Source organism: Misgurnus anguillicaudatus, chromosome 5 (genome assembly GCF_027580225.2).
Source record: "Misgurnus anguillicaudatus chromosome 5, ASM2758022v2, whole genome shotgun sequence".
In the NCBI taxonomy this organism is placed as follows: Eukaryota; Metazoa; Chordata; class Actinopteri; order Cypriniformes; family Cobitidae; genus Misgurnus; species Misgurnus anguillicaudatus.
Genome location: NC_073341.2, coordinates 32,761,135 through 32,786,900, shown reverse-complemented (window position 1 = coordinate 32,786,900; position 25,766 = coordinate 32,761,135). Strand labels below are relative to the sequence as shown.

General features: G+C 37.3%; 1 protein-coding gene across 8 annotated transcripts in view; it reads left to right on the top strand.

Annotated features, from left to right (window-relative positions):
* Positions 1 to 23,912, top strand: part of cacna1ea (calcium channel, voltage-dependent, R type, alpha 1E subunit a) — a 185,371-nt gene extending 161,459 nt beyond the window's left edge. For 4 of the 8 annotated variants that reach the window (XM_073868045.1, XM_073868043.1, XM_073868040.1 and 1 more), the window contains 16 exons: positions 212 to 301; positions 582 to 698; positions 864 to 929; positions 1,526 to 1,617; positions 1,709 to 1,880; positions 2,099 to 2,226; positions 8,522 to 8,618; positions 12,317 to 12,422; positions 12,510 to 12,617; positions 12,737 to 12,837; positions 12,957 to 13,063; positions 13,179 to 13,302; positions 16,903 to 17,019; positions 17,460 to 17,604; positions 20,216 to 20,391; positions 21,055 to 23,912. In XM_073868045.1, the coding sequence (XP_073724146.1) occupies positions 212 to 301; positions 582 to 698; positions 864 to 929; positions 1,526 to 1,617; positions 1,709 to 1,880; positions 2,099 to 2,226; positions 8,522 to 8,618; positions 12,317 to 12,422; positions 12,510 to 12,617; positions 12,737 to 12,837; positions 12,957 to 13,063; positions 13,179 to 13,302; positions 16,903 to 17,019; positions 17,460 to 17,604; positions 20,216 to 20,391; positions 21,055 to 21,546 (2,238 nt within the window). In that variant the 3' untranslated portion in view covers positions 21,547 to 23,912. Of the gene's footprint in view, positions 1 to 211; positions 302 to 581; positions 699 to 863; positions 930 to 1,525; positions 1,618 to 1,708; positions 1,881 to 2,098; positions 2,227 to 4,295; positions 4,393 to 8,521; positions 8,619 to 12,316; positions 12,423 to 12,509; positions 12,618 to 12,736; positions 12,838 to 12,956; positions 13,064 to 13,178; positions 13,303 to 16,902; positions 17,020 to 17,459; positions 17,605 to 20,215; positions 20,392 to 21,054 lie in introns of all 8 variants that reach the window. The other 4 variants (XM_073868041.1, XM_073868044.1, XM_073868048.1 and 1 more) reach the window with 2 other exon arrangements.
* The last annotated feature ends 1,854 nt before the right edge of the window (positions 23,913 to 25,766 follow it).

The window sequence follows — 25,766 nt, the reverse complement described above, 5'->3', positions numbered from 1 at the left end:
TCTTTCCCATTCTGACATTCAGTTTAGAGTTCAGGGGATTGTCTTGACCAGGACCACACCCCTAAATGCATTGAAGCAACTGCCATGATTAGATAATTGCATTAATTGAACAGATGTTCCTAATAATCCTTTAGGTTAGTGTATGTACACACACACACACACACAGTTGAAATGCATTTCTATAATTCTGCATCACTTTAATGTCTTTCAGAATTATTTTAGAGACACGTGGAATATATTTGATTTCATCACGGTTCTAGGAAGCATCACTGAAATTTTGGTTGACCAATTTTCTCAAAAGGTAAAAAAACGAATCTGCATCTTTTCTGGTTTGTAGACGATATTCATGTGCACGTGAAATCTTTTATGCAAGTAAATACTACCCACAAAAAATGCAAAAGAACTCACTTATGTATTACGATTGTTTGTATCAGTATTTAGTTTTGAGCTGAGATATCTGGGATATGCTCAAGCACTTCACATGACTTCAAAAGGGAAAAGTGTTTTGGATAATTGGATGGATGGATAGTTTTTATTCGTACTGTACAGTAAGCAATCTCTGTCTTCTGGTTGGTTTGCAGGCTGGCCCTTTTAACATGAGCTTCCTGAAGCTGTTCAGGGCAGCTCGGCTTATTAAACTTCTGCGTCAGGGTTACACCATCCGTATTCTGCTCTGGACATTTGTGCAGTCCTTCAAGGTTAGACCGAGCTTTCTGTAGTAAATTCATCTTAAATCATTTAATGTGCAGACAGCACTCTCCTTAATGTGGAGACAGACTTTACTATTTTGGCCAAAGTTTGTACATCTACCTTGTGTCCAATAAGAGTAATGGAGAGAGTTTAAGTTGAGATTTGTTTTGCAGGCTCTTCCATACGTTTGTCTGCTCATCGCCATGCTGTTTTTCATCTATGCCATCATTGGCATGCAGGTAAAGATCTTGGCTAACTCTTGGGTTGTCTCTCTCTCGCTCTCTCAAAAATATTTTTAAATTTACAAGAATGCCCCAAAAATATATTTGCTGAAATATATTTTCACCGATATATTTTTGACACTTTTTGAAATATATTTCAAAAATAAATACATTTTAAAGCATTAAAAATATACATGTATCTAGCCTACTATACCTACTTTATTTATGTTATAAACATGTAAACATAGCAGTTTAAAAATAAATAAATTTCAATTTCAAAAATATACTTTATAAAATTAACTTGTATTTAGCATATATTTATAATATATTTTGGCAAAGAATACTTTTTGCCATAGTAGATGTAAAATTAGAAATATATTTGCTTGCCCTTGAAATACATTTTAAAATATATGTTGATGTATGAAGGTCAAAACTAAATATATTTCCAAATTCAAAAATATATTCATTTGAGTATTACTTTGTACAAAATATATTTAGCATATATTTAAAATATATTTCTGGCCAGAGAAATGTATTTTTTTGCCAGATAAGTCTCTTTCTCCTTCTTTATCTCTCTTTTAAAAGTTTTTGTGTGTTTCATTATCCCTCTGAAGGTGTTCGGCAACATCAAGCTTAATGAAAAAAGCCAAATCAACCGTCACAATAACTTCAAGACCTTCTTTGGTGCCCTCATGCTGTTGTTCAGGTACTGTGGGATCAGTGCTTTGAAAGTATTACTCTTCCAATTTCTTTACTACGCTTCTGTTTTTAATGTCATTTGCACTTTTCATAAACAGGAGTGCAACAGGTGAGTCATGGCAGGACATCATGTTGTCGTGTTTAGGAGAGAAGGAGTGCGAAACAGACCTGTCTCTGAATAACTCCACAACAAAAGACATACGTAGAGAATGCGGTACAGACTTTGCATACTTCTACTTCGTCTCTTTCATCTTCTTCAGTTCATTTCTGGTGAGAAGCAACACATCGGCACCACAGATACCCAAGTTTACACAAACATGCAATACTACAAACCTGCAATTATATACGAAACATTTGAGATTCACGTCACGTGTCAAAACTTTTGGCTTACTTTTCAAGCATACTGTATGATACATGTTGTCCAGCGATTTCTGTGCAAGAAAATGTACACTGTCCTATCTCTATTACACTGTCTTTTATTCATTCAGATGCTAAATCTGTTTGTGGCTGTGATAATGGATAATTTTGAGTATCTGACACGCGATTCGTCCATTCTGGGTCCTCACCACTTAGATGAGTTTGTACGCATCTGGGGAGAGTATGACCGGGCTGCATGGTAAGAGACGTAGTTTTATTCTGTCAAAAGTTAGTAATATTATTGATAATATGATTATAAAACATGATTAATTGGCTTATAATGTTTTGTCATTATGCATGAATGTTGTATTTGAAAGCTGTTTTTTTCATTTGCCTTTCAATGTTTATTATACTACTAAATGAAAACATATATGATGTAGCAAAAATGTCTTATTTTAATTCGGACAATTCGGACAGGTGTTTCATGATGCAGTACTGTGAAACCAGAAGTATAGTTCAGTTTAGACACATACGCGGGGTCATTGTATGCAGACACAGATTTTTGACTTTTCGCATTGCGACAAATTGTAAAAAGTATGCGCGTAAAAATACGGGAGTGCACGTACAGTACGCACATATTTTTCTGATAAAAGATTTTCGGACTAAATTTGTGTCACATGCACTATGCACGCACCACCAGATTTTTGTAACATGCGTATTTTGTACAGGTATGTACGCTTACATGTGTTTGTATTATGTAGCCCTGGAGAGGTATTGCAATTTGTCGCAATGCACAGGCGTCAAACTTTTGTGTTCGTGTACAAGTCAAATTAACTATGATGTGCAATGCTGTGTTTTATGAAAAAAAACTATACTTCATGCTTAAGTCACAGAAAGAGCATGGAAAACAGGTAACTGTACTGTATTATGCTTTCTAATAATGTTTATAAAACATTGCTAACATTTTAAGTGGACCTTAAAGGAAGACACCACCGTTTGTCGATATTTTGCTATGTTCTTGCTTCAATTTGGACGAATAAATACATACCTGTTTTTTTTAAGTGCGTGCACTTAGTCTTTGTGCAGCATGTATTGAATGTGTTGGCATTTGGCCTAGCCCGGTTGGTTCCTTGGGATCCAGACAGGGATACATTTGGAAGCCACCAAACAGTTCTCATTTTTTATCTGCTTAAAAAATCACCACGTTTTGTGCAACCGTACTTACTCGTGTAACTTCTCATGTAACAGTCTTTAAATAGGGAAAACATGGAAGTGTTTGGTGGCTTCTGGGTTCGTCCCTGTTTGGATCCTGGGGAGTGGATGGGGCTGGGCTGAGTGCTGACACGTTCACGAAGTGCTGTGCAGAGATTAGGTGCATGCATTGAATAAATATAAGTATGTATTAATTTGTCTAAGTTGAGATGGGAACATAGTTAAATATTGAAAAACTGTGGTGTTTTCCTTTAATGTAAAAATGTAATATAAAATGTATGATAAGACCCCTTTAATATGTATGTAATAAAAATGTAGGTGAGAGCAGGGGCGAAAGTAAATTTTTTTAGAAAAACGTAATTTTAAAAGCTTTAATATAATTTCACTTTAAACATAAGTAGCGCATTGTTACTTTCGACCCTATCAGCTGGGATGAAAGTAACACACAGGTGGGTCAAAAGTAACACAACAGAACGATATAGATTTTTGTGTTACACTTTTTAGTAAATATACATGACTATGACCTTGGTAATATGTAGCTGCAAACATATTTTTTTAATTTATCTTTGAAAAAAATAATAAAAATACATTTTCATTTAAAATTTCAGTTTCATCAAATGTTTCAGAAGCAACTTAATCAAACTAAATCAAATTAGAATAATATATATTTTCAACACAATGCAACAGTTTTAGCAGCGGGAACTCGTGACATTAAAACACAATTTACTTTTATTTTCAAAACTCGAGAAGGCAAACTTCATGATGTGTTACAGCACTAAATAACCTGTAGATTGATCGGTGCTGTTAAACATGAAACGAGAAAAACAACGCAAAATTTATTTATCATGGTTGAAAACAGCTTTTTGGAACTAGACGCACAAAACGGTGACGAAATAACGCTATATTTGTCATTTCTGTCAAGGGTTGCATGCTAAACATGCTGTCATAGTTTGGAATGCAAATGTAATCAGAGTTTCGGAGAAAATCGCTTTGTTACTTTCGCCCCGCATTACTTTCGCCCCGGTTCTCCACTAATATGAAAAATACCTCACTTATACTACATTCTCATCCTGTACTTGTCTGTCTACTGCTAACAGCTAATATTTCCTTCTTCAGTGGAAAACTGCACTATAAGGAGATGTACAAAGTAGTGCGCTCAATATCGCCTCCTCTGGGCTTTGGAAAGAATTGCCCATACAGGGTGGCGTGCAAGGTTTGGCTCACCCAAGATAAACTACTACCCCACTGCCTCTCTTCTCTTATCCCCCTTTCCTCATCTATGTGATTGTATCCAGTGTTACTATTCACCGGGTCAAACACTGAGAGACAAGAGCTCAGCGCACAGAGAGAACGCTCATCCCTTTGGCCCGCGTCCCGCTCCTAAAGTGTAAATAACTGATGCAGTTAATGACACTGAGAGCCATCCATCAGTGAGCTCCATTAGATCACACTGTCAATGGATGTCAGTGGGGATTCAGTCTCTCTCTGTGTCTGAATTGGATTTGGGGCTTTTATTAAACATAATTCCATAAATGTGGGTTTTAGGTTAGAAGAGGGCAGAATACTCGGGCTCACCACTGGATCAACTGTTTGCAATGCATGAAAACAGTTTGACCAATCTCTGTCTTGGCTTACAACAGTCAGTGTCAGAAATTAAAGGGGTACTTAAACGCCTTTCGGTGGCTAAAGGCTGCAAACTGTGATGGAAAAAAGTGTTTTAGGTGAAAATAAGGGGAGAAACTTTGGGAATAAAAGGAATCTGACCATCCATGGGCGGGGCTAAAAATGAGGAAGTAAAATTGTTAGTTTTACGAAAACTTCTGCAGACAGATATTGACAACTAAACATGCATTTCTCGTCCAGGTTGCAGAGAAAGAAATTTTTCTACATATACTGCACTGCAAAAAAATGATTTTCAAGAAAAAAAATTCTTAGTATTTTTGTCTTGTTTTCAGTAAAAAAATATCTAAAAATTATTAAATTAAGATTTTAATTTATTTTTTACTTTTTCTGGATGAGGAAAATGACCCAAGAAAAAAATAAGTCTAGTTTTTACACCAAAAATATCAAATTTAAGTGATTTTGTGCATAAAAAAAGAAAAAATTCTGCTAATGGGGTGAGCAAAAAATCTCGAACATTTTACTTTAACACTAAATTCAAGAAAAATTTGCTTACCTTATTGGCAGATTTTTTTGCATAAAATCACCAAAATTTTATATTCTTAGTCTAAAAACTAGACTTATTTTCTTGGGTCATCCTGCCCATCAAGAAAAAGCATCTTAATTTAAGATTTTTTATATATTTTTACTGAAAACAAGACAAAAATACTAAGACATTTTTTCTTGAAAATAATTTTTTGCAGTGTATTAACTCTTTCCCAGCCATTGATGAGTTATCTCATCAATTAAAGGAATAGTCTACTCATTTTCAATATTAAAATATGTTATTACCTTAACTAAGAATTGTTGATACATCCCTCTATTATCTGTGAGCGTGCACGTAAGCGCCGGAGCGCGCTGCGACGCTTCGATAGCATTTAGCTTAGCCCCATTCATTCAATGGTACCATTTAGAGTAAGGTGACCAGACGTCCCCGTTTTCCGGGGACAGTCCCGTTTTTTGGTGTTCTGTCCCCGACTGAAGCTGTCCCCGGAAATGTCCCCGTTTTACAGCATGTCCAAAACAACCAGCAAATACACTGAAAAACATAGCGTTTGTAGTAACAGACCGGAGCAATCATGTAATGATTATTTTCACCAGCAGAGGGGGCCGCGAGCTACTTATTACTTGCGCACGCCACTGCAGCGATGAAGAATTTACAACGAGACACGAGAGCATCATCATCAATCAAGTTATCATAACATATGAAATATGAAAAAAAGTTATGTGGGCTTTAGGTACTAACTACTCATGTTAAATTAAAATAATAAACCAATGAAGTGAACTGATCACAGTATGTTACAGAGCATTTGTTTTGTGGAGGCTAAATATGTTTACATTTTGCATTTTTCCTTCTGTTCTTCACGTTTACAATATTATGAAATCAGCTGAAGTAGTACATTAGAAGTCATTTTTGATGAGGTATGTCTCTTGTGTAAAAAACTGGAGAAAATAGATTTTTAGGCTACAGAAATTGTTCAATTGAATTAGAAACAAATGCCTTTTTATATTAGTATTTTTCTCTTGTTTTCAGTACAAATACAAAAAAATTCTTAAGTCAAGATGCATTTTCTTGATGGGCAAAATGACCTAGGAATATAAGTCTAATTTTTAGACCAAAAATATCAAATTTGTGCCTAAAACAAGCAAAAAATCTACCACTACTTAATTCAAGGAAAATATTTTTTGCATGTTTTAAGCACAAATATACTTAAATTTATATATATTTTTGTCTTAAGGCTAGATTTTTCTTGGGGGATTTTGCTTATCAAGGAGGTGCATCTTGTTTTGAGATTTTTTAGATATTTGTGCTGAAAATAAGACAAAAATACTATTAAGTATGAACCTACAACAATAAAAAACGAAAACTTAAAAAAAAACATTTTGTCCCCATTTTTTAATTCATAGATAACAACAAATTAGATTTTAATGATAATAATGATTTAATGATTTAACTAGGAAATGTCCCCGGTTTTCGTTTAAAAAATCTGGTCACCTTAATTTAGAGTTAAAGTTAGAAGTGACCAAACACATCAACGTTTTTCCTATTTAAGACGAGTAGTTATACAAGCAAGTTTGGTGGTACAAAATAAAACGTAGCGCTTTTCTAAGCAGATTTAAAAGAGGAACTATATTTTATGGCGTAATTGCACTTTTGGAAGTGCTTCGACTCGCCTGAAAAGTCCGCTCCCCTTCTCCCTCTCATAATGGGAGAGGGAGGGTGTTACTGCGCCGAGTCGAAGTACTCCCAAAAGTGCTATTGCGCCATAGAATATAGGTCCTCTTTTAAATCCGCTTAGAAAAGCGCTACGTTTTATTTTGTACCACCAAACTTGCTCGTATAACTTCTCGTCTTAAATAGGAAAAACGTTGATGTGTTTGGTCATTTCTAACTTTATCTCTAAATGGTACCATTGAATGAATGGGGCTAAGCTAAATGCTATCGAAGCGTCGCAGCGCGCTCCAGTGCTTATGTGCACGCACACAGATGATAGAGGGATGTATCAACAATTCTTATTTAAGGTAATAACATATTTTAATATTGAAAATGAGTAGACTATTCCTTTAAGATAAAACGTTGGCATAAAAAATGTTCCTGATGAAATTTTATGTTAATCTGCTATTATCCACTAGCACTTACCCAATTTATGCAAAAACTGAAGCCAAAACGTTATTTACTCATTTTAAACTCTGTGTATGTTTTGATAATCGTTCTGAATCTGATCTCTAATAAAATTCCTTCACAAAAGTGCAATTATTTAAGCTTTTTTCTAAAAAATAATGTATTTTTAAAGAAAAATATCCATATTTAAGAGTTTATAAGCAAAGAAAAAATATAGATAGGATGAAAAGTTTTTTCTCGTTTTGTTAGTTTGTTTATTGTTTGTTTGAAAGCAGAGGTTCTTTTCTTTCATTTGATATATTTGTATGTTTATATATTTTTAGAAGAAAATTTTCCTGGAAGGCATTTTGTAAAAATCACAAAAAATGCTGGCGGGCACTTTTAAAAAAATGGCTGGCAGGGAATGAGTTAATGGGCACTATTTACCACCTGTTGTGAATTTAAGGGGTGTAATTTGTTTACCATATATAAAAACACCTATTTGCGTTGGTTGTCTGCAACTTAGGGTGATTTGCTAAACATAACGTTTAGTGTTCCTTTTATGATAAATGCTTTAATTTAACAAGTTCATTAAATTAAATTATCCATCTGAATAAGGAGATGGATAATGTCTAGAATAGATAAAAAAAATTAATTCAATACAGGGCACTTTTACACCCACATTATGGATCATTCAATTATTTTTATCGCTTTAAAATACCCCTGTTAATTTCTAAAGCTGACTTCATGTATTGTATGAAAACAACATAGAGTCATGTTTAATACGGCCATTCAAATCCTCAGATCCACTTGCTTGACTCATCAGATCTTTGGCTGTTGTAATATTTTCTCTCCTTAGCATCTTCTATGCCAGTGCTGCATAGAAAGCCCTCCACCTGGCTCCACCTCTTTATTTAAACTAATTTAATTTTCCCTTTTAACAGTTATTTTTCTCTTATCTTATATAGGAAACACATTAAAATGTCTTCCTTCTCCCTTTATCCTTTCTGTTCTTCCTCTCGTGCCCTATTCTTCCTCCTCTTGATCCCATTGCCCTCTGGTGACTGCCCCCCTCTCCCAGTGGTCGTATTCATTACACTGATATGTACGAGATGCTGACCTGCATGTCACCGCCGCTCGGCCTGGGCAAGAAATGCCCCTCCAAAGTGGCGTATAAGGTAGTCTGCAGTATTACAGTTTACATAAAGTCTGCTTGTTTGCAAGGGACTCATGTGAGTTGGATGTCTCACTGTAAACTTTACTTACTAAGTTACTTTGCTTACTTAGCTTTTTTAATGTTCAATTGTTAGTGTTTATTTTTGAGATATGTAGTACATTATTTAGATGTATTGCATTTTGCATTGACTCATTTTTGAAACCTGGAAAAAAATAGAAGGTCTAAAACAAAAGAATTATGGTTGCATTACTGACATCTCAGGTGGGCAATAGTTACTAGTCATTAGTGTCATGTGAAGCAGTTGTATTAATTTTCGTAGATTATCAGTGATGTTATTCTGTGTTTGTTGTCAACTGTTTCTACATATGCCAGTAACAATATGAGGAGTTCAGATCCAAAAGCCTCTAAATGCATCTGACGTGTTTTCTTGTAATAAGCAGTGTTGGGAAAGTTACTTCCAAAGTGTAATACATTATATATTACAAATTACTGTCATTTGAAAGTAATTAGTTACATTACAATATTACTGTCTCTGAACTGTAATGAGTTACACTACTTTTGCGTTACTTTTGAGTTACTTTCATCAAAATAACAGAAGTATGACTTGGCATTATAATGTGAAAATGTAGTTTATTGCTACTTATAAATCTAGTTATGTGTTGACCCTCGAGCTTTGAATATGCACAGTGAAGACTTATGGCAAAATACAGTAACAATCACTGTCAGAATCATAAATATAGACAAATGATCTGGTAAAAGTCTGGTAAATTATGGTACACATACCAAACACAATAGAGCTAGAGCCCACTATAATGCAACCTTTAGGTTAATAACATGGCAAGCCACGCAACCTCTTTTCATTTCTTTTCTTTAATTCACTTTTAATTAAGATTCACAGCACAAACCTGGTATGCACTGGGTTGACAGAACTTATCAAAAAGTGCTATTGGAGGATCAGGCCTCAAGGAATACAGCTCATTTCAGTCCAATATAAGGATTACATGTAGGCTGACATATAATTGCTTAATAAAACACAGACAAACAGAGGAACACTGCTTTTTGCCAAACAGTGAATATAGGTTCCCATACAAAGGCTGGTAAAAACTTTAAACAGTGATGTTTAAATGTTCTATTTAGATAACCATGTTTAAGTCTACACTAATGTTACATTGTAGTTTAGGTTGCTGTTTGTAATAAATATAGGAATAGCCTAGCAATCTATTATGTATATGGACTGTAAACATAGCAACGTTAGCTTACCTTGTCATTGGTGCTGTTGGTATGGATTTTACTGGCAAGCTTTTTAAAAGTCTCTTTACTTCTGAGGTTCAAGCAGCAAAGGAGACCGATAGAAACTTTCTGTTGCTTTTACTAAGTGCTCTCACTCGCAGAATATGTGTGTGCGGCACTACCGGACCTGATTGCGACCACTTTAGTCAATGTTTGTACAGCCGCGGACTTCCCAGATTCGACTCTTTTTAAGAAACGCGGCTATATATTTGACGTGCACCGCTTCCAAATCGCAGTTCAAATACAAAATGAAAGTAAAAATGAACATGCGCATACATGCACCCGGAAACTGAAATATGAACGTTATTTTACCCGCAGCTTTTTCCTGTTTGGATGCTGGTCGCGCGCATTGGTCAAAAATAAAAATAACACGGTCTATTTTTGAAATGCATTGTTGTAACGTGCTCGTTACTAAGACTGTAACGAGTAAAATATTACTAATTTTTTATCAGTAATGCGTTATATTACTGCGTTACAGCAAAAACAAATATATTACTGTAATATATTATATTTTGTAATGCGTTACTCCCAACACTGGTAATAAGCAGTTTTTATCAAGCTCTTATGTTTAGGTTAAGCAATTTCACTTTAGAGGCAACGGAAACGTTATTAGTCAGTAATTGAAATGCCTTATTTTCACAATTGTCACTTCATTGGTGTTTAATAAATTTTACTGTCTTTCGCTGCAAAGCCCTCCAAGTGCATGGCCAACTTCTAAAAAAATCCACTTCTTTGGACAACACATAGTAAACAGTAGTAAAGTCACTAAAGATTACTAAGTACTCCGTCCAATTCATCTTCCGTGCAATTTCCTGAAAAATTGACATGGGTGGGTTCCGCTGACAAAACAGTATTTTTGAATGGCCTGAGGCTGAGATTAAGCGGATTTGAATTGAAGGTATTTGTTAGACATATACTACGTGCCGAGACCATTCGGTAATATCATTATCTCATTTTTGACGGAGGTGGCGTTTAGCAGCTTTTGTGAACTCCTCATATATATGAAGAGTTTGGTTCCAAGACGTGATAAACGCCTTTTTTTTTTTAAATAGTTACCACCAAAATCAGTATTGTATAAGGTCAAAATTTAAAGGTAAAAAAGTAAATTCGATATCCGCCGTGTTTTTCTGTCATCTTTTCTTACTTTTTTCCCAAAAAGGTATAAACGCCAGTCCTCCTTCTCTGCAGAACGCAATAGTTTTCCTATTTCCTACTTTTCCTCATCTACTCTGTACTTTGTGATCAACAAACAAACAAAACCAAAATAATACTTTTGATGGCATTGATAAACCTGTGGTGGTTTTCTGTGGCGAGAAAGAAACATAAGCCATCAAAATTGAATTATTTACGCAAGAGGCACTCGGGCGACGGAAAAACGACAGCTGCTCTCACACGACAGCTTCTGTCATGCTAACACATTGACCCCAGGTGATCTTATGAAAAACTTTATTTTACTCGAAGTCAACGAAAATCGAGCAGGAACAAAACATTTTACAGCTGATCGCTGTCAAAAAAGTTCAGCAACGACGTCCCAAGAATAACAGCAGCAATGACAGTGTTCTTAATATGACAAAGTAAGTGTTTTGATTAATGCCATTAATGTTTATTTTTTAATCAGTGTATACCACTAGTCAACTAAATGAATATAACATGGCAAAGATGAATGCATATTTATATATTGATTCAATAGATTTATAGCATTTTGCAGAAAAAAAACTGAGAAAAGTTTTTATAATAAATCTTTGAAATTCAAATTATGGATTTTATTTTTTTAACGTTATTATAACCTAAAGATGCTATGTGAAAGTTTGTAACAGAAAATAGTGGTTTTCATTTTTTCACTTTCTTGGTATAGAAAACACGTTTTTACCGAAATTAGTCAAAATGGATTTATCGTGCTTTGGAACCAAACTCTTCATATGTTACTTTAAAATCTTCACAACACTGATCTCATCTTAACTCTATCTCTGTGTGATATACAGTATGTTTCATCCGTGTGCATGAGTTTGTGTGTTTCTGATTTCTTGGTTCGTGCATTATTGATACTGTTGTGACTGGTGCATCAAGGTAAACTGTGTTATGGGTCCCAGTCAGAAGTTCTTACATTATTGATGCATTTTTCTGGTGAACATTTCCCATGGTACCTCAAGACCTCTTAAGTGTGTCTTTTATTTAATTATTAAACAACCCTGAAATACAATCTTTGATTATGGTCTACTAACACTTGAAATCCACCATTATTAAATGGATGGACCTTTAAAAGACACATTTAGAAAATGTTTAAAGATAAAGAAGCCAAAACATACATTATATGCTTACCAGAAAGGTGCACTTAGTTTTGCTCAAACAAGACATACGACATCTGTATTTTATATGTCTGTTCTCGTCTCCGTGGTGAAACTCTCGTAGCGGTTGGTGTTGATGAACATGCCAGTGGATGATGAAATGACCGTCCACTTCACCTCCACTCTGATGGCGCTAATACGCACCGCTCTGGACATTAAAATCGCTCGAGGTCAGCATCACCGCGCATTCCCAGATCTGATTAAGTGTACTTGGGTTTGTACGAGATGTTAATGACATTATGTTTGTTGTGTGGCAGGGGGAGATGACAGGGGGCAGATGGACGTAGAGTTGCAGAAGGAGATCAGTGTTATATGGCCACACCTCTCCCAAAAAAGTCTTGACCTGCTTGTACCCATCAACAAGGGTGAGCTCTAAAGTGACTTTTCTTTTAAAAAAGAGAGAAACATGTCTCCTTATGTATATCCGCTTATTGTGATGTGCAAAATGTTGAATTTGATAAAAGTAAACAAAACTTTCTTTCAGCCAGTGATATGACCATTGGGAAGATCTACGCAGCCATGATGATCATGGATTATTACAAGCAAAACAAAGCTAAGAAGCTCCGTCAACAGCTTGAGGAACAGGTATAGATTTAATTTATTCTCTTAAAATGAAGTAAGTGGTTCTTGTCCTGCACTAAAGTGCTCAAGTCTTCATTTCTTTCATTGTGGAGAGTCACTGACCATTTAATGTTGTCTCATAGAAACACGCACCGATGTTCCAACGCATGGATGCGTCGTCCCTGCCGCAGGACATTCTCTGCAGTGCCAAAGCTTTACCGTTTCTGTCCCACAGTGCTGGATCTGCTCTGTAATTTTGAAACTTATCTAAAACTTGGCTCTGTTAGCACATACCCCCCTTAAATTATTTGTCATTTGGTCTTCACGCACACAGAATATTGACTAGTTCTCTGTGGTCTCCTCAGCACCAGAGGTGGCTTTGTGGCACTGAGTCCCATCTCACCACAAGATTTCTTCATGCAGCCTGTAGCCCAAGACAACATGGAGGAAAGAGAGGAATACCAGAACCATTATCTTCTTCATAGCGCGGTAGGTGAATACACAAATAAGTATTGGCCTTAAAGGGGACATTTCACAAGAGTTTTTTTAAGATGTCAAATAAATCTTTGGTGTCCCCAGAGTACGTATGTGAAGTTCTAGCTCAAAATACAATATAGATAATTTATTATAACATGTTAAAATTGCCACTTTTGGTGTGCCCTTTTAAATGCAAATGAGCTGGTCTCTGTTCTAAATGGCAGTGCCGTGGTTGGATAGAGCAGATTTAGGGGCGGTATTATCCCCATCTGACATGACAAGAAGAGCCAATTTTTTACATGCTTGCAGAGAATGGTTTACCACAACTAAGTTACTGGTGGTAACTGGGTTGTTCTTTTTCACATTTTCTAGGTTGATAGAAGCACTGGGGACCCAATTATAGCACTTAAACATAGAAAAAGTCAGATTTTCATGATATGTCCCCTTTAAGGTGTTTTGTTGTGGTTTTTCTTTATGTTTTGTTTACATATGTGCATGAAATACCTGATGTACAAACAAATGCACATTTATGACCCTGAACCACAAACCAGATTATTGTATATGTTATTGTTCCAGAAATGTACAAAATATCTTCATGGAACATCCTAATGATTTAGGCATAAAATAAATATCTATAATTTTGACCCATACAATGTATTGTTGGCTATTGCTACAAATATACCTGTGCGACTTAAGAGGTTTTGTGCTCCAGGGTCACATTTGTTTAAAATTCTAAAACAGTACAGTATGTGAAGTTGGACCCATGCATGGCAGGTAATGAATAATTCATAAAACAGGGTAACAGGGTCTGAATATCACATTAGCAATGTTGAACTTGAACTGATTTACAAGGTACTGACTTTAATTGACTAAACATTAAAGATTAAGGGTCAGATTTACTAAACAGGGCAATTTAGCGAGAGAGCACTATTCCAAAAAAGCTCAGATGGGAGTGGTTATATCTGGGGGTTATTTACTAACTTCTTCTTAAGAACCGGTGCCCAGTGAATTGATTCCTTTGAATCTTTAGCATGCCTGCTTAACGATTCCGCTTATCGGTTCTGCTCGTTCGTTGCAAATGTGTCTTGACGTCACACACGCGCTGTGTTGTTTTGGTTTAGAACGCAGCAAACATTGCATCGAGGCAGAACTATCCAAAGTTTGGTTATAATTAGTGGTGGGCAGAGCGAGGCTTCGTGAAACACTGAAACAGTTGAATCAATAACTTATATTTGACACGAAAATACGACAATACGGTCGCGTTGTAGGACTGTCGCGTTTGATACACTATTATTAAAGCATATTAATATTATCATCATTTTAAATCCACTACATTTCATAATTTCAAGTTTCTGGTTTATTTAATATTTAAGTACATTAAACATCTAGTAATGTTTTGTACTTTTACTCAAGAAAAGTAAAAGTACACATTTTTATGTAATTATGTATTAAATAAATTTTAATATGTAATATAAAAGGAATACACAGTATGATTCTATGCTTTAGAATGTAGTGAAAATTTTTTAGTAAAGTAAATATTTTCCAAGACAACACTCTGATAAAGCACAGATGCTTGGAAAATGCAACTAAAATACACAAGTAGTGTCCACCTCTGCCGAGCAGTGAAAAATGTGGTATTTGCATCTGTTTGCCACAGTAGATTCCTCTACTTTTCGGTAGGTTAATTTGCTGTATTTGTTGTATTTTGTCCAGCATCATGTCTTTTCAAAATAAAATAACAAATGCATGCATGACCAAAAGTTGCATGTTTTATGTCAGTCTAGTTCTGTTTAATTAATTCCTAGTCCTGTCACATTATTACTGGTTGAGAAACACTGCACTATAGGCTATAGGCCCCTGGACTTTACTTTAAGAAGTAGCTCACCTACTTTTAAGTTTGTTCTGAGGTTGCTACACATAATGTGTTTATACTCTGTTCTGTGTCTTCTGAACAGATATCAAAGCGAGTTAATACAAACATACACATTTGTGCGTATTCCCTCACCCAATGAGAATCGATAAGGAATCGGATCGATAAGCAACATCGATAATGGAATCGGAATCGTTAAATTCTTATCAATTCCCATCCCTAGGCACACAGGCGCAACACCTGATTTCCATAAAACAAGCAAAACAATGGGGTAAGCAAAAAAATCTTGAACATTTTTCTTAAACACTAAATTCAAGAAAAATTTGCTTACCCCATTGGCAGATTTTTTTGCTTGTTTGATGCACAAAATCACTTAAATTTGATATTTCTGGACTAAAAACTAGACTTATTTTCTTGAGTCGTTTTGGTCATCAAGAAAAAGGATTTTAATTTACTTTTTTTTAAAGATATTTTTACTGAAAACAAGACAAAAATACAAAGATTTTTTTTCTTTAAAATGATTTTTTGCAGTGTAGGAAAACATAGAAGAAATAATAATAAAATTGCCCATTTCCTCCAACCTAAATCTCTTTTTTTGGACTACAACAAACACACAGATTGTAGGCAACAGTTTACTTCCTCGGATTGGTGATGTAGACAAGATCGACATTATCATAATTCCTCCCGCTTCAGACTCACAGCCTGTAAGTTAACTCCTGTTAGCATTGCATTGTGAGCAAATCTTTAAAACATGGTAAGGAGCGTCAAATTTCCGGGTGACGTCAGAGCTATTCAGACCAATCACAACGTACAGATTAGCTGGCCAATCGGGAACAGAGAGCTTTTCAAATCTGTTCGTTTCAGGAAGACAGGAATATCAGGAGCTACAAAAATGTACGGTATGTGGAAAATAATGTGTTTTTTAACCATAAACCACGCGAACACATTGTATTATACCAAATACACAAAATAACGTTGTTTTTAGCAATGAAATGGGTACCCTTTAAAATTAAAATTAGTGTTACAGGTCAGGAAGAAACTTAAAGTTGTAATGGGCCATACTGTATAACAACAATTTAAATAAGCAGTAGCATTTGTGTGTCAAGAGAGACACACATCAAGGAGTGTGCTGATTGTAATAGTAGGTCTAGTCACCCTAATTAGAAATGACTTGCCAGCATTAATCGATTGGTTCCTAATCCCAAATTTATCCTCTGATTGGATCATTCCCACTCATTGCGTCTTGATTGATTAAAAGTCAATCACTTCCTAGTTCACAACCATTTTTTGAAGCGTATATTAATCGAGGTCACACTGCCGGGTCAAGCTAAAGTCCAGGCCTATTATGAGTGAGCAAGGATAAGCTCGAATGTTTTTTGTGCTCCTTTTCGGGTTTCTTCGCTTCTTTTTCATTCTCCTCCTCGTGTCTCTTTCTTTCTAACCTTGGCTTTTTCATTCGCTTTTTGTACTGCACTATACACCACCAAATGTTTTTATGTTGAGTTAGTATTTCCAAGGCTGTATTCTTTTTCTTGTGTAATGGCTATAGGAGGCGTACACAGGATGCATTAAAAAACTGCAAGACAAAGCACAACAGAATCAAACGAAAGAAGTAGCTTAGATAAAAAAAACGTTCTTTTTAAGAGTGTGACGATACACACCGATAGAGTCTCTAAATAACATTGCACATAAGGACTGAATGTCTCTCCCTCCTCCCCACTTTTCTCTCTCTGACTGCGTAGGTGCCAGAGCACAAAGTGTTGGTCCCCACCAGCATGCAGTCTGATCCTCTGCAGGTACCAGGGAGAGGCGTCTCTATCCGAGCCTCTTCCATGCCTCGGCTGGCAATAGAGCCACAGGTACGACTGCCTGTGATACGTTACAGTTATTCTAGCATTAGTGTTGTTATTGGTGCAAGTGGAAGATGTGGTTTGTGATGATTACAATAGATGGAATTAAAATTATTAATCTTTTTGGATAAAAAGTGGCTGGTTTTGCATAGTGTCTGGTGGGTGTAAAATGGGTCATGTAAAAAATAATGGTTGTGGCTTGTGGAGACAAACTAGCATAAATTAAAGTAGGCTGGTATGGCCTGGTTGCTCCAACAGGGAGTATGAAGAGGTGGTAGATTTTTTTTAGATTTTGAATCGAGCTGGAACAAACAATTGACATTATATTCATATCACTATGTACATTTTCAGAGAGAAAAAGAGCAAATCTCACACTGTTGTTGTGTGCATCTGTTTGCTTCCTTTTTTTAGTCATTCTCTGCATGTTTGTGTATTTTGCTCTTGTACAGCAGGTGTCTTTAGAGAACAAACTGATGAAGCGCTCGTTCTCCACCATCGGCGATCAATGTGTGAATGGTGAATGGCAGGCAGAGTTCTCGTTGGAGCGCGTGAGCCCTGATCGACTAGAGAGACCCAGGCAACGAAGCTTCAGAGGTAACCATTGAAGTGTTCATTCGAAACATTTCTACAGCAATTAAACAAAAAGAGGCAACACGTTACTTAATGGGGTGGGTGTTCAGACTGACATGACACATTCATAATCATGACATGACACGTGCTGTGAACATGAAGGAGATTTTATGCACATTTATGACAACTGTCATTAAGTGTCATTCATTCATTTTTAATGTAAAGATGACATTGTTTGAGATTTCTTTGTTATGACAACTTGACATTAACCAGTACATTATAACTTGTCATGACAACTTAATATTACCAAGACAATATAACTGACCACTCTTTACCTGTGATACAAATATAATTTGTCATTATAATAACATTAAGTGTTAATAATCTGTCATATAGTTTTATAACAGCGTCATTAATATTTTTCTTGACCTCAACTACAGTAATAGAAATATAATTAGTCACTAAAATGTCATTAAGTGTTAATACTCTCAAATAGTTTTATAACAACTTCATAAATATTCTTCAGTTCATAATGTTTTTTAAGTTTCCTCCATGTGTTTAACAAATAAAATCAATCATTCAATAATAACAATTAAAATTGATAAAATTATATGTTATTGCATTTGGAGACCGACTTACCTAAAATTAAATTATAACAGTACAATAATGGGTTAAACGATGCAGCGTTGAGTCCATATCGCTGCAAAGTTAATTACATTAATTAATTAAATGTTTTGTTTGGGGGGGTTTTCTTCAATGTCAGAAAATTTACGAACCCTCTGTGTGAGAAAGAACAAGTTCTGTTAGTTGTCAGGTTTTTATGTATTGTGCACGTACATAAAGTTAAGTATAATCTTTTGATGTGTTTGTTGCATTTTGTTAAAGGAATAGTCTACTCATTTTCAACATTAAAATATGTCACCACCTCAACCAAGAACTGCTGAATCACCCCTCCACCATCCGTGTGCGTGCACGCAAGCGCTGGAGCGCGCTGCGACGCTACGATAGCATTTAGCTTAGCCCCATTCATTCAATGGTACCATTTAGAGATAAAGTTACAAGTGACCAAACACATCAACGTTTTTCCTATTTAAGACGAGTAGTTATACGAGCAAGTTTGGTGGTACAAAATAAAACATAGCACTTTTCTAAGCGGATTTAAAAGAGTAACTATATTTTATGGCGTAATAGCACTTTTGGGAGTACTTCGACTCTGCGCAGTAACACCCTCCCTCTCCCATTATGAGAGTGAGAAGGGGAGCGGACTTTTCAGGCGAGTCGAAGTACTCCCAAAAATGCTATTACGCCATAAAATATAGTTACTCTTTTAAATCCGCTTAGAAAAGTGCTATGTTTTATTTTGTACCACCAAACTTGCTCGTATAACTACTCGTCTTAAATAGGAAAAACGTTGATGTGTTTGGTCACTTCTAACTTTATCTCTAAATGGTACCATTGAATGAATGGGGCTAAGCTAAATGCTATCGTAGCGTCGCAGCGTGCTCCAGCGCTTACGTGCACACACACAGATGATAGAGGGATGATTCAACAGTTCTTAGTTAAGGTAATAACATATTTTAATATTGAAAATGAGTAGACTATTCCTTTAAGGTATTTAAAATTATTTGACATAGTATTAACACTTAATGACATTTAAATGACAGTTTAATGTAATGTTAACCCATAAAGCTAGGTAGTTTCTTAAGTTTGATAATTATTATGTTTATGACAGATTTATGACAAGTTATGATGTGAAGAGTTTGGTTCCAAAACGCGATAAACGCCATTTTAAAAAAATTAATTACTGCCAAAATCAGTATTATAAGTCAGTATTTAAAAGTAAATTCTTAATTTTACGCAAAATCCAATATCCGCCGTGTTATTCTGTCATCTTTTCTACCCTTTTTCACAAAACGCAATAAACGCCACTCTTCCTTTTCTACAGAATGCAATAAATCCGCTCCACAAATTACAGCGCACCATTCCATGCAATGTAAACAAACAATGGCGATGCGTTGAGTACATGGAGTCCTAGTTTTCCTCATCTACTTTGTACTTCGTGATCAACAAACAAAACAAAAACAAAATAATACTTTAATTGCATTGATAAACCTGTGATGGTTTTCTGTGACGGGAAAGAAATGTAAGCCATTAACAGTCAAAATGGATTTATTGCATTTTGGAACCTTCATGTATTGGATTATCTCAAGTTGTCATAACAAAAACATTTTAAACAATGTCATCTTTGCAGTAAAAATGACATAATTGAACAAATGACACTTTATGACAGTTGTCATAAATGTGCATAAAATCTCCTTCATCTTCATGACATATGTCATGTCATGATTATGAAGGTGTCGTGTCAGTCTTGTGAACACCCCTTCATGTAAAGTGTAACCCAAAAATGTTCAGGTTGTATGTTCAATTTCCAAGGATAACCTACTAATAAATTGTATAGCTTAAATGCACTGTACAGTAAGTGTAGGTTTGTTTTATTTCGAAAGGTCTCAAAAAACGCATATGTATGAATATGCATTGTTGACCATGTGCGTTCTACACTGTTTTGATCTTGTTTGTCTTTATTGTCTTTGCATGCACATTTATCTGTTAATGTGTATGTTTGTACACGTATCAGCTATCAGGTCAAACCTGCGGGAGCCGGTGGACAAGGAGAGGGGACGATCTAAAGAGAGGAGACATCTGCTGTCTCCAGATGTCTCACGTTGTAACTCAGAGGAAAGGAGCCAGTCACAGGAGAGACGGCACTCGCGATCACCTAGTGAGAGCAGGAAACATATGTCACATAGACAGGTGAGGACACAAACACGCATAAACAGACGCCCTGACATTGTGCCACTGAGTTCATTCACAAGTCACATTTTCTGCTTCTGATTGTATTTCATTCATAGTGTCCGTAATGTCACACATAAGTTTGTGAAGAGCTTTTATGAAGCCAATAGTTGGCAGAGCCTGGCGTTGCGATCTTGGCCGCGCATCACTCGCAGATAACCAAAAATGGATAAAGAGGCGGGACGTGGGTGAAGCTGTTGCTGAAACCACCCCCGCATGGCTTGACGGTAGTGACAGCAGTGGCAGTTCACCCGTCACTCAAGTGACCACGCCCTTAATTATGCAGCACTTTAAGGCTTAATATAATTTAAACATATGAGTTCACCCCCACACAGTGGTCATGAATTAGCTATATAGACCAAAATCACTTTTTGTACCAGGCTGTAAACATATTATTTTCTGCTGTAAAGTTGGGCATTTTAACAATTGGGTCCTTTGGGAATTGACTCCCTTTTGGTGCCAGCCTCTAGTGGCCAGTCGATGAATTGCAGTTTAAATCACTTCTGTATTGGCTCCATCATTCCCACTGGATTTCATTTCACTTTCTCCATATTTTCATCGCCTCATTGCTCTTTTTCCCTTCTCTCTATATATCCACAATCCTTTACTTTATTTCTTCTATAGGGAAATAGTTCGGTCAGCCCAATTCCCTCCACCTCTGAATCAGGGACTCCTCGTGGGCGCCGGCAACTCCCGCAAACGCCTTCTCGGCCTCGGCCTCACATCTCCTATTCTCCTTTGGTGTGTCGAGCCCAAGCAGCACCAGTAGTGGGCGGTTCCCTGGCCCGGCCCAAGGAGGAAGGGGAGGAGCCTTCCGGGATCGGTCAAAGCACCGCCATCTCCCACTCCACCCCGCACCGGTACATCTCGGAGCCGTACCTGCCACTGCAGGAGGACGTTAACAGTCCGGACTCCAGCGGAATCGAGGAGACTCTTACTTTCGAAGCTGCCGTTGCAACCAGCCTGGGCCGCGCCGATGCCATAAGCTCCGCCCCACAATTACGTCACACTTGGCAGGTGCCTAACGGACATTTACGGAAACGATTAGCACAAGCCACGTCGGGAACGTCAGGCTGTGAGCTTCTTAGTGACACGGATGAGGATGACCGGTGTTAGAGGCGTCCAAAAGATTATGGACGATGGATGATTCTCTATCCTAACAAGTGGCATCCTGGACAGAACGGTCTAAACTTGTGCCTCGACCCCAGGAAAATATGCCCACGTGTGTGTTTATTTGTTTGTCTGTGAATGTGGAAAAATCAGAGATGTGATTTTTTATTTTGGTAAAATAACAGATGCATATCGCTTGGGTGTGCACGCTGTTCTCAGGCAGGTTTTGCAAATTAGCAGGATGTACTGGAGGTTTAAGATCAGGTATGTGTTACGGTAAGTGCTTCTCTGAATCCACCCCACAGATGAATCCAAAGCAGACCACAAGCTCATCGTCAAGATTTGGGCCGTAACCAAATGCTCTCAGGTTCCAAAACCTGCCTCAAGAGACATCAGGGATAGCTGATGAAGCTCTCGGAGATACAGCAACACTCTGAGATCTGTGATTGGATGCCACACCATTGACATGGAGTCGAACAGTTTGATAAGCAGATAATGGATGCTCTCTTACATTTAAGACATACACATGCTTACCTATAGGCAATGACGAGAGGTAAATACCCCTTTAAGTGCATATCTTAATAATGGTTGACATTCCATGCAGGTACAGGAAGGAAGCAAATTCTAAACAGTGCATGACTTTTAATGCAACTAGACCCAGGTGACGTCCTGGCCTTTAACACTGGAGTCTTTACAAAGGACTCGTGTATCATATGTAAACATATCACTGAGTCTCCAAGCCATGTTTGATTGTAAATAAGTTCAGTTGTCTAAAAGATGTTATCTTTTGTGAAGCAATGATCAATTCATGTCCGTTCTACAGGTGCAGACTAGTACTAGTGGATATGGTTGACATCCGTCATGTTATGTTAGACCCAGCGTCTCTTTCTGAATCAATTCTTTTTGACCCAAATGAATCAACACATCATGAAACCTGTGAGGAAATCCACAAACCTATTCAGTGATGCAAATAACAACAGCAGCGAAATAGCGTCCGTCTTCTCGTTTACATGATACATTTACATGGATTGTATCATTTTGGTAATTTTATTATAAATTAAAGTTAATGGTAATTTGGGGAAATATGTGATACAGGTATATGTTTCGTATTTCTTTACCCCTTGAAGGCACACTCCACTTTTTTTGAGGGTGTGCTCGTTTTCCGGCTCCCCTAGAGTTGAACATTCGATTTTTGCCGTTTTGGAGTCCATTCAGCTGATCTCCGGGTCTGGCGCTACCACTTGTAGCATAGCTTAGCATAATCCATTGAATCTGATTAGACCATTAGCATCGCGCTAAAAATAACCAAAGAGTTTCAATATTTTTCCTATTTAAAATGGACTTTTCTGTAGTTACATCGTGTACTAAGACAGACGGAAAATTTAAAGTTGCGATTTTCTAAGCAGATATGGCTAGGAACTATACTCTCATTCTAGTGTAATAATCAAGGACTTTGCTGCCGTAACATGTCTGCGGCGGGAGCAATGATGTTGCGCAGCAACTGAAAGTAGTCCCCTGCTATTGAAAGTTACCAAAGGGACTATTTTCGGGCGGTGCTTGGTATCATTGCGCCTGCTGCAGCCATGTTGAAGCAATAAAATCCTTCGTTCACACCAACCACGTTTCGGGTGCCGGGGTCGCGTCTGCTGCGCCTGGTTTGCCGCTTGAACAGTTTGAATAGTTTGCCGCTTCTTCTGGGAGGTGCAGGTGCTGTGCGGTTGTCTGTTTGCGGGATGGCTGATGTTGGTTGTGCATTTGTCGAGAGAGTTGCCATTTTGTGTTTGGTCACCTTACTATAGGGGGAAAATAAACGGTGCGGGTCGATAAACGTCACGTGACTACTCATAAGTGAAATGTGTATTTACAACTTACCAGGTTGCCCAGTGTACTCACCGACACTCTTCCAAGCGAGGTCCTTTTTATTCCTGTCTCTATAAAAATAAGAACTTGTGTCGTATAGCTCCGGGTGACTGCTCATGGACAATATCAAGCCGAATTCATGCTGAATGAGTGACTCCGAGCGGGGCTGCCGCCACAGCACCAAGCAGGCTCCTGATTGGTTAATGCAGCGCGAATGTCTTAGTTTAAAAAATGTTTCAACTCAGGCGTCAGCCGCAAATTCGCGTCAAATGCAAAATGCACAAAAAGCACCATCCGCGCGTACAGCACGTACCACGCCATACGCTCAATTTGCGCGAACTAGACGTGGCAAACAACTCATCCACGCGGCGAGACCTTCATATGCGCGTCAACGCGTCTTTACATTGACTTAACATTGAAATCACTCGCGCTTGACGACTCTACCGCGGCTGATGTAAACCCAGCATAATAAAATTTAATGGATTATGCTAAGCTATGCTTAAAGTGTTATGCTGCGTTTACACCAACCGCGGTGGGGGCGTGAAGCGCGAGTGATTTCAATGTTGAGTCAATGTGCAGACGCGCGTCAAATGCTTGCTTTTTCCGCGCGTCCACTCCGCTCTACACGCGCGAATGCATTCAAAGTGTTCGGGCGGCGAGCTGGGCGCGGTGGACGCGATTTTGGCGCCCGGGGCGCGTTTGGTGTAAACTCAGCATTATTGCCAGACCCGTCGATCGGCTGAATGGATTCCAAGACGGTGAGGGTCGAGTGTTTGGCTCTGGAGGAGCTGGAAAATGAGCATATTTTCAAAAAAGTGGAGTGTCCCTTTAAGTTCCTTTAATAGAGATGTGAAAGCAATTATGATTAAGCGTTCGTCCCTCGGGTCAGATGTAATGTTTAAAGTGAATATCTGTTCATAGTTTGGCTTAGAAACAGAACGAGTCCTGTAGTCTGAATTGGTGAGAGCTTCGTTTCTCTCATGTGCTTGACCCAGCAGAAACGCTGCACTCGACTGAGGTCGATAATCAGCTCTTATAAATGCATTAACTGAAATTCAAAATGTACGTTTAGCCTGAACGTGGGTGAGACGCTCTTGAAATGTAGCTGTGCAGATCTGCCATATTGTGAAATTTAGTCTAGAGAATTGTATTGAAAGTATGGATGTGGTTGATAAATGCCGGTGTTGCTGCTTACCTCACATGGCACAACAGATTTCCTCTGAATTTATAACAAAGTGAACAAACAAGAAGAATTTTAATAAAAACACCTCTTATTGGCACACTCTTCATTTAGATTTACTATGCCAAACGAAATGCTGTCTAAAATGCATTTTAGGATAAGTTGCCCCCTCTTGAGAGAAGTTCTGTATCATGTGTTGTGTTGTAATTTGTTTTCTTGACACGTTTCAGAATGTGAATAGAGAGTATTTGGTACTTGTTCTTAATGACCTGCTGGGGCTCAATGCCTTGTGAATTATATGAAATAAAACACCTTCCTTCAAATTCAAAATCTTATGGTTTATGTTGCATGGTTTGTTTAACGTATTTGTCTGATGCATTAGATCAATGATGCTCAACATGTGGTGCTTAAGCAAATATCTTTTTTGTGTTATATCATCACGGCAGTCCCAGCTGCAGTATTCACAAGTGTTTCATCTTAGCACATAAATCATAATGTGATGCAAGGCTTCGGACATACTGCATATCTCGCTTAGTCTACTTGCATCATTTATATAAATAAAATGTAATGTTATAAATACTTACACGTGTAGTGCTTAATGCTAGGGATTCTGCTTGCCAATGGATAACTGTGATTTTGTGCCAGTCGTTTTCAGTCAACTCTGAGGGTGTTGAAAACACATGTCTTTCAGTATTTCCTCTTATACGGTTCTGTTGGCAGTTTCAATGTTATTTTAATCCCAAACTGTGAGATTGTGTGTCGCTTCAGCAGTGGGTTGTTGATGATAGACTGCTGTTGTCTATATCTGGCCTGTCCCACTTTCATGGGAGTCTAACCATCTGTTTTTCTACAGAAACAAAAATGAGGATACCCTCCAAACCTGCAGTGTTATATAACGTTAGAACGTTTGGGTACACAAAATAATGATTTTTACCCAGAATTCCTCTGTATAAATGTACAGACTTTTATTACTTTGATCACCACCTGGATTCGCCAGACTGATCTCACAGAAAGTCGTGTTATAGTCACGCAAAATTTGATCAATTAATTTGTGTCTATGACACGAAATTCAGTTTTATTTCGTGCCTTGAGCACAAATGTCCTTTTCGTGACACTTGCACGAATTTCTTATAAATAGTTTTTGTGTGCGTTGCATGACTTTCTTTTTTGTTTCATTTTATGTATC